At 40.3% G+C, this 18,386-nt stretch overlaps 1 protein-coding gene across 1 annotated transcript in view; it reads left to right on the top strand.

The window, feature by feature from the left end:
* The window catches only part of TTN (titin), a 307,220-nt gene that overhangs the window by 54,135 nt on the left and 234,699 nt on the right, over positions 1 to 18,386 (top strand). Inside the window, exons 44-61 of the mRNA XM_077830394.1 lie at positions 5,251 to 8,483; positions 8,559 to 9,156; positions 9,943 to 10,221; positions 11,367 to 11,930; positions 12,479 to 12,760; positions 12,858 to 13,136; positions 13,614 to 13,892; positions 13,988 to 14,266; positions 14,405 to 14,692; positions 14,810 to 15,088; positions 15,251 to 15,532; positions 15,641 to 15,919; positions 16,023 to 16,301; positions 16,416 to 16,694; positions 16,818 to 17,105; positions 17,225 to 17,503; positions 17,617 to 17,898; positions 18,020 to 18,298. Coding sequence (XP_077686520.1) covers positions 5,251 to 8,483; positions 8,559 to 9,156; positions 9,943 to 10,221; positions 11,367 to 11,930; positions 12,479 to 12,760; positions 12,858 to 13,136; positions 13,614 to 13,892; positions 13,988 to 14,266; positions 14,405 to 14,692; positions 14,810 to 15,088; positions 15,251 to 15,532; positions 15,641 to 15,919; positions 16,023 to 16,301; positions 16,416 to 16,694; positions 16,818 to 17,105; positions 17,225 to 17,503; positions 17,617 to 17,898; positions 18,020 to 18,298 — 8,607 coding nt within the window. The remainder of the gene's footprint in view (positions 1 to 5,250; positions 8,484 to 8,558; positions 9,157 to 9,942; positions 10,222 to 11,366; positions 11,931 to 12,478; positions 12,761 to 12,857; positions 13,137 to 13,613; positions 13,893 to 13,987; positions 14,267 to 14,404; positions 14,693 to 14,809; positions 15,089 to 15,250; positions 15,533 to 15,640; positions 15,920 to 16,022; positions 16,302 to 16,415; positions 16,695 to 16,817; positions 17,106 to 17,224; positions 17,504 to 17,616; positions 17,899 to 18,019; positions 18,299 to 18,386) is intronic.

The raw sequence follows: 18,386 nt of genomic DNA, 5'->3' as shown, positions 1-18,386 counted from the left end.
TGTTAGTCTGTATCCGCAAAAAGAAAAGGAGTACTTGTGGCATCTTAGAGACTAACAAATTTATTTGAGCATAAGCTTTCCTGAGCTACAAATAAATGCTCAGATAAATGTGTTAGTCTCTAAAGTGCCACAAGTACTCCTTTTCTTTTAGTCTGAACACAGTACACCTTTCAGTCAAATCCTGAAGTGCTTACAAATTTTTAACCTTTCCACCTATCCTAGACTTGAAGAAGAGATCTGTGTAGATGGAAAGCTTGTTTCTTTCACCAACAGAAGTTGGTTCAGTAAAAGATATTACCTCATGCACCTTATCTCTATTTTATACAGTACTTATTCCAGAAAAATGGCCATTGACTGAGCTTGATGGTAAACCAAGAATAACTTCACTGAAGTCGATGGGGTTACTCTGTTGCAAAAGCAATGCAAGTGAGATCAGAATCAGACAGACCCAGTTAAAGTTTTCCCGCAGTAAAGACTGAGTAGGGACTTCAGGATTTGTAATAAGCATGGATATAAATATATTGTGTACTGTACCTTTAAGAGTTAGAGGAAAAGATGAGGCATTCAATAAATCAATAGAATGTAACTATAAAACGATAAGAATAAAAGCTCTCTTTCCCTGTACTTTTGTGCTGTGAATAAAAAAATACACAGCAGTAAGAAAGCAGGAGACTTTCACTGAACATTTTCATTTTAAGATTAGAACTAAGTCTCCAGGGATTCGTTTTTCTTCTGTCAGTCATCGTTCTACCAGCAACATATAATGTTAAATACTGAACTGACAGAAACAAATGGATTCAGACTCTATATGAAGCTTTTTTTTTTTCAGTATAAGCACAGCTATTGTCCTTTAGATTAATTGTTTTTTATGCAATCAAATATTTTAGGGTCTGAACTAAGAAAGATAAAAAAATATTTAGATGGAAGAGTCAATTCAGGGTGAAGTGATCAGTTCAGACCTAAGCTTATCTAGCTTACACAAAAATGTATGCACTGATAAAAACAAAACAATTATTTTTAAATTTTACTACATTTAATAATTCATTTGTAGAAAAAGAGGGAAAACCCTATAATGTATGTGAGTGCTTTCTGGTTACACAAATATATACATGTGAATTTAGATGAAACCCTAAATTCAGCAACCCTGGACTGTTGTTTTGAAGATGAATAATTATTATTTTGCTTCCTCTTTACACAATGCTAAGGCTACTTATTAATTTTTGTCACTCGACTTTCAAAATGTTTTAAGAGGCATGATTATTTTAAACTTAAACGAAATAATGCTTTTGTGTAGTCAATTGTTTTCACGCACGTTCTTATTTCTGTGATTGACATGTATTCTTGTATGGTTTCTGTACGTCTCAAAATGTTGTTGTAGGCACCACAGAAGCTATTCAGTGTCACTGCATTAGTAGGGATTCATTCTGAACTCAGCATTCTCAGAGAATCCTAATGTACCCAAGAAAATTGGGTCCAGTGGTACTCGTCTTAAAAACCTATAGCGCATATGGGAAAACTTAAAAATCCATTTTTATTAAATCTCCATTAAATCAAACAGCAGTATTTGCTCTGCAAATATTATTGAAGACATGAGGATGTTTCAATAGACACATCTCCTAATAGGTGGGCATGCTTCGACTGAAATCCTTCAATATTTTGGTGATGCCCTCAAAGATGGTAAAGAAAATCGGCAGAGTGCCACACATGAGGATTTACTGAAGTGTTTATAAAATATTTCCATTTTTAAAGCTTGCCTGTTTGTGGCAGTGATTCTGTGTGGCTCTTCTCTCACAGAGAGACAAGGACAATCGTCCTTGGAAAGTTCTCCCATCAGCACTGCCATTAATACAGATTTTAAATGGGAATAGGACAAAGGACTTGGATTTAAAGAAAAAAATCAATTTTTTTGAGGTTTGGAAAATGTTGATTAATTTTTTAAAAAATTCTCCATTGCATTAATAACTGCGCTTCCTTATTCTGTTTAGACCAGAAACAGAAGTGGCAAAATACTTGAAGAGAGAGATTAGTTATTCTCATGGTATTTCCTGTCCAACACGAAACAGGAAGTATTGGAAATCTCACAAGTCAAACTATTTTTGTGTTGTTTCCAAACTCATTTTATAGACTCGGTTTGCTTAGATGGTGTCCATAAGGGAATTAGACCTTTTGGTGCTTAGCTGAACCAAATTTACAAACCTTTTGGGAGTCACGCATTACAAATTCGGAATATATTCAATAAAATATTTGATATTATTATCGACAAATTATATTGCCTGACTGTGCTGCAGTTTGGAAAGCCTTACTTACCATTACACAGTGCAGGTGCCAAGTAGTGATGAGTTGGCACCTTCAGAAATGAAACCGAGTGGATGAAGTCCATTACGGTGTCACTTTCCTTAGCTAAACCCTGCTAAGTATTATGTAAAATTATTTTTATTATTACCACTGATGACCACAAAATAAATATGAGTACACATTAAAGTACATATGTATTTAAGTAGTAAGTGTCATTGTCATTAAACCAGTTTCTGTTGAAAATGCTGGAGGATAAGAGAAATGAGAGTGTTTGTTCCAACATTGAGCTGGCTAGGAATGGTTTTGTGCTGTGCCCATATTCATTCCCTGTACAGATGCATAGCATTTACTGATTTATTTGACAGCAGAGGTCCCTAGAGAAGTTTGCATGAAATATATTGATTAAATAGGATGTTAAAGGCCTGATCCAAAGCCCATTGAAAGGAATGGGCCCCGTTGACTTTAATAAACTTTATATAGGAACCTAAACAATTATCCTAGGTGTTAAATATGGTATACTTCTTCTGGTAGAAATTGGCTCAAATTGAAACCTTAGATTCAAACCATCCAAACTCTGGGAAAGTTCAAATCCAGATCTGAACTTTATAGCTCAGAGTCTCTCTCTACTTTTACTGCTTATATATACAAGCAGTAAAATAAATATAAAATAAAAAGTGTTATTTAAAATGTCAGTTTCATGCACTGTATGACTTTGGCTAGAGACACTAAAATAAAAATATTATGTGGCAGGGTATGACTTAAGTTACACTAACATAAATCCGGAGCTATTCTTGATTTCAGTAAAGTTATTCCGGAATTACTGGTGTAACTATAATCAGTATTTGACCCTATATCCTTTAAAGGTAGATCTTAAATAGAAATTAAGAAAAATAGTAATTTCATTGTCAAGTGAAATGTCTTTTTTCATTCATAAAGACAAGGTATTTTAAAAAGAGGGTAATTGATGTTTACTTGTAATCAATATTATATTTTAAATATTAATGTAGATGATATTTGTGAAATAAATATGTAAATATTTACATTTGTTGTTTCTAGTAATTTGCTATTTGTGTGTTGGTAAAGTATTTTAAACACGGTTTTTGTGGATTTCCTGTAAAATTTACGATCCTGAAACACACAAAACTGCATGAATTCTATTGTATTCTTTTATGCAAAGCTAGGAGTGCTGGAACTAGGAGTGCTGAGGGTCTGGCAGCACCCCCTGGCTTGAAGTTTCCATCATCTACAGGGTTTACAATTTTGTTCGGTGGTTTTCAACACACACACACACACACACACACACACACACAGTCTCAAAGCCAAGGTGCAAAGCCTTCTCAGATGTTTATAATATAACTTTTCCTTTTTTCCCAAAGGAATACACTTTGGAAGTAAGCAGACAAAATATATTTGTAGCTTTCCTGTGATTATCACTGTAGCTGATCCTGTGGATTGAAATTCTACTGTAGTCTTCACAGAGTCTAAGGGCCACCTGTACTCACACTGACTAGTACCTTACTAAGGGAGCAGTCCCTTTGATTTCTATGGGATTTAAGGTAATTTTCAATGATAGTAAAGGTGGCAAAATCGGTCCCCTTCAAGGTACTGGCCATAGCAGTTTATGGTACATCAGAACTATAGCACCCTTCTTACAGAAAAACTCACAAATTGTACAGTATACGCTCCTTTTTAAAAGATGAAAATATTTAAATAACGGCATGAATGTTTTTCTAATGCTTGTAATACTTTTTAGTCTACCCATCTCCTTCTGCGATTTTTAAAATGTTATTTCATTTTTGATTTGGGAGAAGATTAGTAACTTCTAGGGATATGAATGAATCTGAAGGAGCATTTTATTGCTGCTTTTTTGCTTTGTGGTTGGAATGCAGTATTTTCTCAGATTTTTTTTACTTAACTCATATAACTGTGAACATCTAATTAATTATTAGACAACCAGGAGATATTTTTCTACTAACTGCTTTTGATTTTGTTGAAACATCCCAAGTTTTTCTAGGGCCAAATACTGCAGATCTTACTCAGAATTCAGTGGAAGTTTTGCCTGGTAAGGACTGCAGGATTTGGTTTCCAAACTCTCTAGATGTTGCACTGTTTCTGACTAGCTTGAAAATTCTGCTGGGGGGGAGGGAAATATTCCCGATAAACAACCTCGCTGTAACAAAGGTTCCATTACTGCCTTTTGTGTCCACAAAGAGCAACAGAGGTTTCTCTGAAGATCTTCTTCCTCTCGTTTTTTAAACCACCACTAAAACAAAGTACAACATAACAGAGACATTAAATTAACACGAGAGATCGTCTTTAATCCACAAAACCCAGGAAACAGAGTTAGCCTTCTCTCCAGATATTGAAGGAACTGTGACACTTAGCATCATAGCGTTATTGTATCCCCGGAAGTATCTAGGCCTAACAGGAAACAATCAAAGGCAGTGTCCCATATGGCTCCCAGTTAAGCCAATGTATTGAGACTAGAGTATAAGGTTTCTTAGTGGGTGGATTAATTAGAATCTTTTCATAAATTTTATGTAATTGTTTATTAATCTGTAATATGCAAAATATGCATAAACACGCACAACTTTGATTCTACTTGTTAAAATGCATAAATAACTGAAATATTCATATTAATATTTTCTAAATTAAATGAATTGTACAAAAATATTTGGGGCATATGGTTCCATCAGCTTTTTAACAATTCTCCCCATAAAAATTAATAGCATGATATGGCTCTCAATTTAGTGGAATTATATAGTTTGAGTTATGACAGAAAAAGGAGTTCAGGTTCATCGTTTAGCTGTTGTATGGTATTGAGAATGCTAGAAGGTATACAAAAAATAACTACACTAACAGACCTGGTTTATTCATGTTCTCTAGTGATTACTAAATAGAAGTTTTCAGCAAAACGTTTTAGTAAATCTAAATAATTAATTTTTTCCCATACAGACTTTTCTAGTTCTGTTGTTGTGTCTACTGAGGAAGAAAGAACCGAAAGTTACAGCAGCGGCCTTCAATTGTCTGACAGAGATAAAACACTTGAATTTATGCCTGAAAATTCAGTTTACTCCAGCAAATTAGAGATGAAAACGGAGGAGGGCAGCGTCCCAGTTTTCCTCAAACACGTTTCAAATGTTGAAATAAGTCTAGGAGATGTAGCTAGGCTCTCAGTTACTGTTACTGGCAGTCCAAAACCTAAAATCCAATGGTTTTTTAATGGAGTAAAGTTAACCTCTTCCACGGATCACAAATTTGTATTTGATGGTAGTGATTATAGTCTCATCATTCTCTATACAAAATCTGAAGATGACGGTGAGTACACATGCATCGCCAGTAATAAGTATGGAGAGACTGCATGTAGTGCCTATCTAAAGGTGAAGCCAAACGAGACTGGAGAAGTCTACAAAAAATCGGTTGTAGAACTAGAGGTGGAGAAACCCTTAGAAAAGAAAATAAACCCCTACCCCCCTTGCTTTCTGAAGAAACTGGAACCTGTTCAGGGTGTTAGAGGTCTCCCTGTTGTATTTGAGTATACGGTGCTTGGAGAACCTGTACCCGAGGTGCAATGGTTTAAGGGAAATCACCAGATTTTCTCTAATGTAGACTACACTACGGTTCATAATCCTGACGGGTCGGGTTCATTAACGCTCCATCAATGTCAGAGAGATGATGGTGGGTTATATACCTGTAAAGCCATAAATCCCCTGGGGGAAGCCACTTGCTCTGCAGAACTGCTTGCGCTGGACACCGCTGCTGTGTTTCGGTATCAGGAACAGAAAGTCGTTCAGAAACATCTTACGAAATCGGACAAAGAAACCATCAGTGAGCAGACTACCGAGTCTCGTTTATATGCTGGTAAATTGCCAGGCGAGGGTGGACAGCGGGACCCGCAAGTGTTGTATACAATCGGGACAGAGGGCAGGCCCTCGGTACATAGCGAAGAGGTGGACTCGTTGCTTGAGGTTTCTCACTCAGCCGCTAGCATGCAGACGGAGCCGGTTCTTACTCAGCAAGCGGCCGTACTGGAGTCTCGTGCGGCTTCGGAGAGCCTCGATGTTGCTCCTCATGCTGCAGAAGCGGGGGTGTCATCAGCAAAGCTGCTTCCTCTAGCAGCTTTCACTACGAATGAGGTTCGGGAGCACGCGAGCCTGCTGGAGCAATGTGTTGAGCCAATTAAAAGCCCTCCAGTAGCTGAGTTGCCTGGTCCTGAACTCCACGTGGGCCCCACTGTTTGTTTGCCACTAATAGAAGAAAGCAGCCAAGAGGACAAAGAAAAAGAACTGCAGATTCACCCTCCGGAGAGGATAGCTCTGCAGGCAGCCCCAGAAGAGAAATCTACCTTTCTCTCTGCCCTGGCTGAAGAGCAGCTTGCAGTGACCGCTAACACAGCTGTGCCTCTTCCGCGCGCAGAGACTGAGGCAGGGACCTCAGTCCGCGAACCCCCGCAGGTGTTACACACCCCCAGAGTTGAAGATATCCAGGAGCTGCCTAAAGAAACTTCCTTCGCGCTAGAAACGCCGACGCCCCAGAAGAGTCTCCAGATGCTGGAAGGCGAGAAGAAGGTATTTCAACTGGCCTTAGCTGTAGAACAGCAGCAAATAGGCGAAGCTCATGCCAAGGAGCTAGACGCCCTGGATTTACCTGCGGAAGCGAAACCAGTATTGGAATTGTCAGCGGAATTACACATGCCTATAACTGATTCCCAAAGGATGCTTCCAAAAGAGGACGCCTTTGATGTCCCCTCAGCAGCTCAGCAAAAGGGTGCATTGGTGCAGGAGAGAGCTGTAAAAGCTGCTCTCGTTACAGAAGAAAAGCAGCAGCTCGCGGGTGAGCACGCGCAGCAAGTCCCCGGACCAGACAGGACAGTAACTGTAGAAACCCAAAAGGAAGGCGCAAAGCTATTGAATTTGCCGGTGGTACATGGGCAAACAACACTCCCTAGAGAAGAACATTTTAGTTTTGTGGCGCTGCCAGAGGATCAAGCAGTCTCTAGGAAAACCCCAATGTTGCTTCACGCTTTAGTCTCAGAAGAACAAACCCCCCTCTCTTATGAAAGCACTAGTCAGTTTCCTGCCCTGGATGGGGCGGTTAGCATTCAGCCTGTCAAAGAGCCCCCTTCCGCCCTCCATCTCCAGACAACCCAGTCAGAGCATGTGTTGCCTAAGGAAGACATGCTGGCTTTTCAAAAACCTGTATCCCACGTGGCTTTCCAGAGAGAAGAAAAAATGTTTAATCGGGCAGCAACAACAGAAGAGAAGAGCAGGTTATTTGCAGAACAACTGGAAGCTTTTCGGAGCAGTACCGAAGGATTACACTCCACAGCTACAGTTGAACCTCAGCTACCGACCTGTCTTACCGCTGTGGCTGAGGATATACCTCTGCCAAAAGAACAAATTATTAGTGCGGCAGAAAAGGAGCAGAAAGCTGCCCTGAGAAAAGAAGACTCTCAAACAGTTATGCAGCTATCGAGCGTGACTGAGAGCAGGGCCTTAGACCTGGGTCACGTTGAAACATTTGAGGAGATTCAGACTGTGAGCAGTGAGGTGAAATCTGAACCCAGATTCCTTTCAGAATCTGTTTGCACCGAGGAAGGAAGTGTTCCACTAGAGAGTGCAAATGTGTTAGAAGCCGCAGAACACGATTTTGCTGCAAGAATTCAAGAAGGACAGTCAGTGAGGCTTCCATTAATACTGGAAGAAAAGCTGCCTCTCAAGGAAGAATATGCAGTCGAACTAACGAGGCCAGAAACTGGAACTGTAAAGGTAGAGAAGCAACCAAAGGAGACACTGAGCGTACATGAAATCCAAGAAAGAGAAGTCCTTTCCAAAGAAAACCAGTTTGTTGTTCAAGTTCCCAAGGGCTGTAGCTTAGACATAAAGACTCAGATCAGAAGTGCCCTGAAAGCTGCAATGACGAGTGAACAACATCTCTTGTCTTCCGAACGGTTGGGTGATATAAAAAATATTGAGGTAAAGACAGTGAAAGTCAACAAGGAACCTAAATATACAATGTGCACCTACCTTATAACCACAGGGAGTTCCAGTCCCATAGAAATAACGGTCTCTCTAGAAAAAATATACCCTCAGACAGCTGGTTTGAAAACTGAACTAAAGGCTGCTTTGTATTCGATTATTTACGAAGAAAAACATATTTTGATCGCAGAACAACCCAGAGCTATGTCAGTAACTGAGCCTCAGAAGTTATTTATCACTCATGCACCTTTCGCAGAAATCTCATCTGCTACTGTAGCTGATAAGCCAGTGCAGCGGGAATCCGCGAGTCCTATTTCCGATGCGCTGGAGCCTCAGCAGGCTGAAATAACCACAGAATCCGAAGCGCAGCTGGATCGGCTTTTGCCTGCTCCAGCAGTCAGCACCGTTGCTGTCAAAAGTCAGATCAGAGATGTCGGTGCAACCGCAGTCACTGCCGACGTTGCGTTAGCAGCTGTGCCATTGGAGAAACCAGTGCAGACACTGACAATGAAACAGAAAAAGGAAGAAATACCTGAGGAAGATGGTGGAGAGGGTCTCATAACTCAGGCAGGGAAGCCAGAGGACAGGCTAGTTAGAGAAGATTATCCCGTCATTCACAGAAACCTTGTAGACACTGTTGTCGAGGAAGGTGATAGCTTAAGTCTTATATCAATTATAACAAACGTCAAAAAGGTGAATTGGTATTTTGAGGGTAAACTGGTGTCTTCAGGCAAACAGTTCAAGTGTTTACAAGATCATGACACATACACACTAGTAATCAACAAAGTACACAAGGAAGTGCATCAAGGAGAGTATGCCTGTGAGGCACTGAATGAAGGTGGAAAAACAACAACATCAGCGAAACTCACAGTTGTAAAAAGAGGTTGGATTATGGGGATAAAATATTGCCTCCTAATATTCACTAATTTTCTAATTAAATAGAACATATATATCTGTATCTCCATATCGATACGGATATGAAAAGTAATTAGACTTCATGAATGTAATCACAGAACTAACCATAGTTTTCCCCTATTCTTTCTCCACTTCCCATGTCCTTTTTGACATTCTGTCAATTATTCGTTTTTCCTTCCCACTTTTTTCCCTAAAGTGATTCGCACTTTTTCACTTTTCTGTAATACAGTTAGTTGCCTTTTTGATTTCGTCTCATAAATGATAAAAACCCAATCCCGTGTAATAGTGTCGACTACACTTCTGCTTGCATCAGAATTTCTTAACAGCGCATGCATCAACACTTTCATCCCCTTATACACAAAGCGGCGATCGGTTTTCTTGTTTTTATCCTTCTCATCATTGCAACAGGTCTTTATAATCATTGCACCATTTTTAGCACACACTTTTTCGTTTTCCACTCTTCCAGTACAACGTGGTATATTTCTATATCACATTGTTACGCATGTCTAGTAGTATCACCTCTTAGCACTTTTTCTGATTTCATTACGCACTGCAATGTAGTCCATTCACTAGGTTTAGCACTGCTTATCGTCTGCTTCCATTTTTGACAGTCATTTTGTTTTCTTTACAGTCACTTTCCTTGGATTGCTAGTAAATCACCCACCTAATTTCAGTTGGTCACTTCATTAACAGTTATTTGGGGTACCTATACTGAGGAGCGGCTGTTCGAATTAATTTATGCTTCCAATTCTAGTTGCGCCCATACTGAGGAGGAGACTCGAGTCGCAGGAAGTAGCTGTGAACCACCTGGCCAAGTTTAGCTGTGAGATTGAGACTGCTCCTAATGTAAGATTCCAGTGGTACAGAGCTGGCCGAGAAATATATGACAGCGACAAGTACTCCATACGCACCACTAAATACGTGTCCACGCTGGAAATCCCAAGACCTCAAGTAGTTGACTGTGGAGAATACAGTTGCAAAGCTTCCAACCAGTATGGTAGTGTAAGTTCTACAGCTGTTTTAACGGTGACTGGTAAGTACGGCATCTTAATGCTCATTTTATTTTTGCATTAACATCCTCCGATTGTTTCACTGTTTTATCATTTTAAAATGCTTATTTTAGGATGACGAGTTGTTGTTATATTGCACACGGGCCCAGATAGCTAGTCTTTTCATCTGACAGGCCTGAAGACGGCAAAGAAGTGAATGTTGGCAACACCAGTGTCAGGGATTTTTGTTTGTTTTTTCCCCCTTGTTTTCTGCATCCAGCGAAGGAAAAACCATCTACCAGTTGGTAATCGATTCAAAGGATTTCGAGACGTCATGGGGTGGGGAAGGGGAAACAAATCCACTTTAAACCGATAATATTATTTGATGACATAATTTAACCTCCAGAAAATAATTATAGGTGGATATACATTTTTTTTTTAAAAATGCCAATTAATTTGTTTAGTCACTGTGGTCTCTGAGCTGTCGAGCAAGAATTCAGTGTCTTCAGCCCTGGGAGAAGAATTTCAAATTATTTTTAATATATGACAACAGTCGTCCTGAAGATTTGTATCGGATCCAGCTTCTTCGATGTAGTGCTCAGTATATACTTACCTTCATTCATTTTCTAGTTGTACTCTGCTTTATTTAACTTTCAAGCACCGTGCTTGGACAGTAATTACTGAATGGTTGGGTAGAGTGATCGTGTCGTGAATAAAAGCTGTTTACAGGCATATCTCAATACACGCGATTTTATGAACATGTTAAAAACAACATATATATAATCTTCTGTGTTTTCCCCCTATATTTTGCTGCGGTTTAAATGTACCGGGTTTTTGGTTTTCGGTTTCCTTTCCTTATTGGATCAGTCATTACTGGTTAAATTATGAACGCAGCATAAATTAATAACAGAATCACAAGCATTTGGCATTCTGGCCAGTCTTGCTAAATGAAATACTGGTTTTTGGCTCTACAATGATCATTGCTGTGTATCGGTTCAGACGGTCAAAATGTTTTCATTCTTTTCCCACTTTCCAGTTTCTTTATTGTTCAACCCTTAGCTTAAACAATTTTGAAACGTGTGTCCGAAGACCAACTATGCTTCTCCTTTTCTCTGCCCTTGGCAGACATAGAGACAAGAGTGGCTTTGGTGCCAGCCCAATATAACCATGAAATCATTTCTTTTTGCAGAAGCGTTTCCTCCAACCTTTCTAACCAGACCCGAATCGATCACTACTTTTGTGGGTAAAAGTGCCAGGTTCCTATGTACAGTGTCAGGCACTCCGGTGATCGACACGGTATGGCAGAGAGACGGCGCTGCCATCTCTTCTTCAGAACACCACAAGATTTCAACCGTTGATAATAAGCATATTTTAGAGATTAAACATGTTACAGTAAACGACCGAGGAGTTTACACTTGCAAAGCCTCAAACAAGTTTGGAGCTGACACCTGCCAGGGGGAAATGGTAATTATTGATAAGCCACATTTCATTAAGGAGTTACAGTCGGTGCAGTCTGCTGTCAACAAGAAGATACGTCTGGAGTGCCAAGTAGATGAAGATAGGAAAGTAATCGTAGCGTGGAATAAAGATGGGAAGAAAATACCCCCAGGAAAAGATTATAAAATTTATTTTGAAGACAAAATAGCATCACTTGAAATCCCCCTGGCTAAACTTAAAGATTCAGGGAATTATGTGTGCACTGTTTCGAATGAGGCTGGAAGCAGCTCCTCTTCTGCAACTGTCACAATCAGAGGTAAGAAAGTTGTTCATCTACTGTACTTTGAACGTTATAATTCTTGAAATAGCTATTAAATCTACGCAGGCTAGAAATACAGGAGATAGAATGCATAGGATGACAGGTAGACTGTTCTTCCTCAGTCTTGCTCTCAGGATTCTGTTTAGAGTACACTGTATGTACTCCGCGTTCCTGTCTCTATTGAACCTATTGTGACTGTTATTAATGAATGTTCCTTTTTTAGCTCTCAGTGTATTCCGTGTCGCCTAATATTTCTTTTTACCAAGAAATTCTTAAGTTTATTCCTGGGTTTTTTAATCTTTCTTTGTTTGTTTGTTTAAATAAACATGTATATTCACCAAGAAGTTATTTAGTTTATTCCGGGGTGGGGAGCAAGTAATCTCAATTTGTTTACATAAGCATTTATTTATTTATTTATTTTACAGGAATCACTAGTACTGTGGCTTGGTTGAGATTCCTCTTAGCACCTCTAAATGTTAATGTGTTTAATCAATCTTTCAGAGCTTCAGATTTCAGGTTTCTTTCTTTTTGAAATCTTTCTTTAGAGCCACCATCATTTTTGAAGAAGGTGGATCCATCTTATTTACTGACACCGGGAGAGTCAGCACACCTTCAGTGCAAAATCAAAGGGTCTCCTGAAATCCAAGTTACTTGGTTCAAGAATAACAAAGAAATTAGAGAGAGTAACACGTACAGAATGTCATTTGTCAGCTCTGTAGCTGTGCTAGATATTTCCGACGCGAAAGTTGAAGACAGTGGAAGTTACTCTTGTGAAGCAGTTAATGATGCTGGCAGTGATAGCTGCAGCTCTGAAATAGTTGTCAAAGGTTTGTTCTGACACTCTCTGGCAATTTTATTTGAGAAATGACTTTCTGTTTTGGTGTCAGTAACTAATTTTTTATTGGTGCTTTAATACTTTTATAGAACCTCCTTCTTTCATCAAAACACTTGAACCGGCAGAGACAGTGAAAGGAACAAACGCTATACTTCAGTGTGAGGTTGCTGGTACTGGACCATTCGAAATTAGCTGGTTTAAAGACAAGAAGCAGATTCGCAGCAGTAAAAAATACAGATTGATCTCTCAGAAATCTCTTGTTTTTCTGGAGATCTCTTCCTTTAATAGTGCAGATGTTGGTGAATATGAGTGCGTTGTAGCTAACGAAGTTGGTAAATGCTTCTGCGGTGCAACGTTCATACTGAAAGGTCAGTGAGCAAAGGAAAACTCTCTCCTAACATACTGTAGAGGTAGAAGAAATCTTGTCTCTTAAAAACCTGCTTCTTAATTGTTTTCCCCTCTATTTTCTTATTCCCTTTAATGTACCATTATATCTTGTGTGTATCTGCCATCGTGCTTCTGAATTTGGAAGGGAAAGCAGAAGGCAAATTTTTACTAGAATTGCTACCAGTGCAAACTCTTATACTAGGCTGCAAGAAGTGACAGAAATTCAGTTACCATTCACCCTCACCAACATGGTGGCTGAACACGTTATGGCCAGTGATGTGTTCAAACCTTCGCTTATCCAGCTTGGAAATACATTTCCCCCACCCATCCCAAAATGGCCCTTCTGCTGTAGCTAATTAACCAGTGCATTGATGCTGTATACTAGGCAAGTTGATTTTTAAAATAACAATGAATATGGGAAAGATGTAGTAAAGTAAGGTTTTTTTCTTTCGAATTAGAACCACCATCTTTTATTAAGAAAGTCGAAAATGTTACTGCACTTGTTGGAGACACAGTTACCTTACAGTCCGTTGTGAAAGGGTCCGCTCCTATTTCTATAACGTGGATGAAGGGAAAAGACATTATTAAAGAAGATAACAAAGTCAAAGTGACCTTTGAAAATGGTCTTGCAACGCTGCAGATCACGGGTCTCCAGATCAGTTCTGGTGGCAAGTATACATGTGTGGCGGAGAACGATGCCGGAAGTCAGACGTGTTTTGGAGAATTAGCAGTCAAAGGTCCGTGTAGGAACACTTTACCTTCGCAGCGTTCCACACATAAAGGAAAGCGATTCCATTCTGACCCTAATAACCACTGTGTAATTCTGTTATAGAACCTGCCCAAATTACTGAGAAACCTGAGTTGATTGAGGTGACTGCAGGAGACCCAGCCGTTTTGGAATATACTGTTGCAGGCACTCCAGAGTTAAAAACGAAATGGTTCAAAGATGGCAGACCTCTGGCTTCCAGTAAAAAGTACAGATTCAGTTTTAAGAATAACGTTGCCCAGTTAAAGTTTTATAGCGCCGAATTGCAGGACAGTGGAGAGTACACGTTCGAGATTGCGAACGATGTTGGCCGCAGTTCGTGCTCCACCACGTTCACTGTGTTAGGTTGGTATCTTGCTCTTTGCAAAGGACAACACTGTTCAGATTTAAAGCCCAGATAGGGCAGAAATCAGGCTGCACCTTGAAATGCTCATTGCACGTATTGTTTTTTTTTTTTGTTTTTCTTTTTTGTGTACTGAACAGACCGAGCCATTGCTCCGTTCTTTGTTAAACCATTGAGGAATGTTGACAGCGTAGTTAGCGCCTCCTGCCTCCTGGACTGCAAAATCTCTGGCTCCCTTCCAATGAGTGTTTCCTGGTTTAAGCATGACGGCGAGCTAACCACCAGTGCCAAATACACAGTAGTATTTGCGGAAGGTTCTGCGTCTTTGGCAATAAAACATCTAGACACGAACGATTCTGGCATTTACACTTGCAGGGCCACAAACTCTGCGGGCAGTAAAGAGAGCAGTAGCACTTTGGTTGTAAAAGGTTTGGCGGATCGTTTTGTATTTTCTTCTTGACGTGTCATTTAATGATTCATTCTTCCCCACCACGCAGGTCACACTTTTTACTCTTTGCAATTATTTCTTTTAAACGCCCATTTAGAGCCACCCAGCTTCGTTGTAGAACCAGAGTCCCAAGAAGTGGCACCCGGATCGACGGTGCGTTTGAAGAGTTCCTTAAAAGGAACACCGCCACTCACAATACAGTGGTTTAAGGGTGCCAGTGAGCTGGAAACCGGCGGAGCCTGCTATATTATGACTGAAGCTTTAGCGAGTTACTTGGAACTCTTCGCAGTAAAGCCGTCTGACTCAGGGGACTACATTTGCAAAGTCAGCAACGTGGCTGGTTCAGTTGCGTGCAGTGCAAACTTGTTTGTGAAAGGTTTGCATTCCCTTTCTTTATTGACATCTTTGAGTTATTGGGCTGCTGTCAGTCACACTGGCGCAGCCTTCAAGGTGCCGGTGAACTGAGAAGTTGGCCCATTGTTGCCTTTTACACTCTTCACCTCTTTCTGTATTCTTAATGCCTCTCTTAAATCCTTAGAACCTGCTACCTTCGTCGAGAAGCCAGAGCCATCACAACTGTTAAAGAAAGGAGATTACGCGCAATTAGATTGCCAAGTAACTGGCACCCCTCAAATAAAAATCACCTGGTTCAAAGGGGACCGGGAAATTCAGGAAAGTGCCAAATACAAGATGTCCTTCGTGGGTTCCAAGGTGACTCTCACACTTATGGGTGTGGCGATTGAAGACAGTGGGGAATATATCTGTGAGGCAAAAAATGATGCCGGCAAAGATATTTGCAGTAGTGTTGTCACAGTCCAAGGTTTGTGTCGAATTTCCCCAGCCCCAATTCCCGCTCCAAGTTAGTTGCATCATTAAAAGGTTCCAAAGCTTAATTAATACAAACCACAATCTCTCTCTTGCGCTATAGAGTCACCTTATTTTAGCAAGGAGTTTGAACCCATGGAAGTACTGAAGGATTCTGATGTTGCGTTGGAGTGCGAGGTGTTGGGTACGCCTCCATTTGAAGTATTTTGGTTGAAGGACAACAAGCCCGTGAGAAGCAGTAGGAGGCACAGAATAAGCATTGAGGATTCATTGATTAGCCTCCACGTTTTCAGGTTTGATGCCTCAGATGTTGGTGAATACCAGTGCAGAGTAACTAACGCGGTAGGAAGCTGCGTCTGCAGCGCTGGGGTGACCCTAAAAGGTTGGTATCAGTGGGGGAAATAGAGCTGAAGTATGTTCTTCTACCTTACACCGTTCTGCCCTCCAGCTGAAACTTACCAAGAGTCTGTTTTTTTTCCCGATAGAACCCCCGCAATTTGTGAAGAAGATAGAAAACATTAGCTCTCTAAGAGGAGGCAGCGCTGTGTTTCAGGCCGCCTTGAAGGGTTCTTGGCCGATCACAGTGTCTTGGTTGAAAGATAACGATGATGTCATTGAAGATAACAATATCAAAATGACATTTGTGAACAACATGGCAACGCTCCTTGTCAGGTCTATTGAAGTGAAGCATGACGGGAAATATTTCTGTCAGGCTAAAAATGATGCGGGACTTCAAAGATGCTCTGCTTTACTAACAGTGAAAGGTTGGTCCAGCACTGAATGTTTTCAGAGAATGCGAACAATCTCATTTTAATGTGTACGGTGAATATTTTAAAATACACTTGACATACACGTATGTATGCCTTTATTTATCACAGAACCCGCAACAATAACTGACAAGGCCGTGTCAATTGACGTCACTGAGGGAGACCCAGCAACCTTGCAGTGTAGATTTTCAGGCACCAAAGACATTGCAGCCAAATGGTTCAAAGATGGAAAGGCGTTGACTTTGGGCCCGAAATATAAAATCAGCATTACGGATCAAGTCTCCGTCTTAAAGATAGTTCATACGGAAAAGAAAGATAGTGGAGAATACACTTTTGAGGTTCAAAATGATGTTGGACGCAGCAGCTGTACCGCTAGCATTAATGTGCTAGGTTTGTATTGTCTCTCTCTTCCGGCGGGGGGGAGGTTAAAATATATTTGTGCTTTACTTTTTGATACCAGAACTAGCAGTATGGCCAAATGAGCTGACACTTTGTTTTTACTGTGTTGGATAGATCTTATCATACCGCCCAAGTTCACAAAAAAGCTAAAGAAAATGGACAGCATTAAGGGTTCTTTCATTCACTTAGAGTGCATAGTGTCTGGTTCACATCCCATAAGTATCCAGTGGCACAAGGATGACCAAGAGATACCGGCTAGTGAAAAATACAAATATTCTTTCCATGATAACACTGCATTCCTGGAAATCAACCAGCTGGAAGGTTCAGACAGTGGATCTTATACTTGTGAGGCAACAAATAAAGCAGGAAGTAACCAGTGCAGTGGATATTTAACAGTCAAAGGTTTGAGCTTCTTATTCCTTCCCAAGAACAAGACCTTCAATTTATTATTTTGGACTTTTTGATCATAAAATGATTCTTCTCCTACCCTTCTCTTTCCTCCTCTCTTTTACTCTTTGTAGAACCCCCGTATTTTGTTGAAAAACCACAGTCACAAGATGTTATACCCAATGCTAGAGTTCTGTTCAAAGCTCTTGTGAATGGTACCACTCCTATGCAGATAAAGTGGTTTAAAGACAGCAAAGAACTTCTCTCAGGAGCCACTCGCTCTGTCTGGAAGGATGATACGTCAAGTGTGCTAGAGCTGTTTTCAGCAAAGACTTCTGATTCAGGGAACTATACCTGTCAAATAAGCAACGATGTTGGGACAGCAACTTGCAAAGCAAACCTGTTTGTGAAAGGTGTGCATTTTTATGCCCTTAATCTCTTGGATTCTGTTTCTTTTTTATTAGAAAAAAATATTTCTCGAATGTAAACTGAGTAAATAAAGTCTTGCCTTTTTGTTCGTATTTAGAACCACCCAGGTTTATTCAGAAGCCTAGCCCCGTAGTAGTTTTGAGAAAAGGACAATCCACCAGTTTCGAATGCCAAGTAGTAGGCACGCCCGCAATCCAAGTTACATGGTACATGGATGGGAATGAAGTCACTGACCCCTCTAAATATGGCATTGCGTTCGTAGACGGTTTTGCCACTTTCAAAGTAGCCAGTGCGAAAATAGAGGATAGTGGGATTTATGTTTGTGAAGCTCACAACGACGCAGGTAGTGAGAGCTGCAGCATTGAACTGAAAGTGAAAGGTTAGTTATTAGTCTTCCCACCCACCTCTTTTTTTTTTTTCCCCGCACAGTCATGCGCGGTTTTTTTCTTTTTGTGTTTTACTAAGCTGCTATGTTTTTTCCTCCTGATTTTTTTTAATAGAACCTCCCACATTCATAAGGGAGTTGAAACCTGCTGAAGTAGTGAAGGGTTTTGATGCCATGCTGGAATGTGAAGTCTCCGGTACTCCTCCATTTGAAGTGACATGGCTGAAGAATAACAAGGAGATTCGCAGCAGCAAAAAATACGCCATGAGCGACAGGGAATCGGTATTCACCCTTGTCGTAACCAACTGCGATTTTTCAGATGCTGGGGAATACCAGTGCATTATATCCAATGATGGGGGTAGTTGTTCTTGCAGCACAAGAGTCAGTTTGAAAGGTCAGTTCAGTTACCAAGATAGGGGGGAAAACTCCAAACATTCAGTTTCTTAACTACTTTTTAGTAGCTTAACAAGGATAAAACAATA

This window comes from Eretmochelys imbricata, chromosome 11, assembly GCF_965152235.1.
Source record: "Eretmochelys imbricata isolate rEreImb1 chromosome 11, rEreImb1.hap1, whole genome shotgun sequence".
Lineage (NCBI taxonomy): Eukaryota > Metazoa > Chordata > Testudines > Cheloniidae > Eretmochelys > Eretmochelys imbricata.
This window is presented reverse-complemented; position numbering and strand designations above follow the sequence as displayed.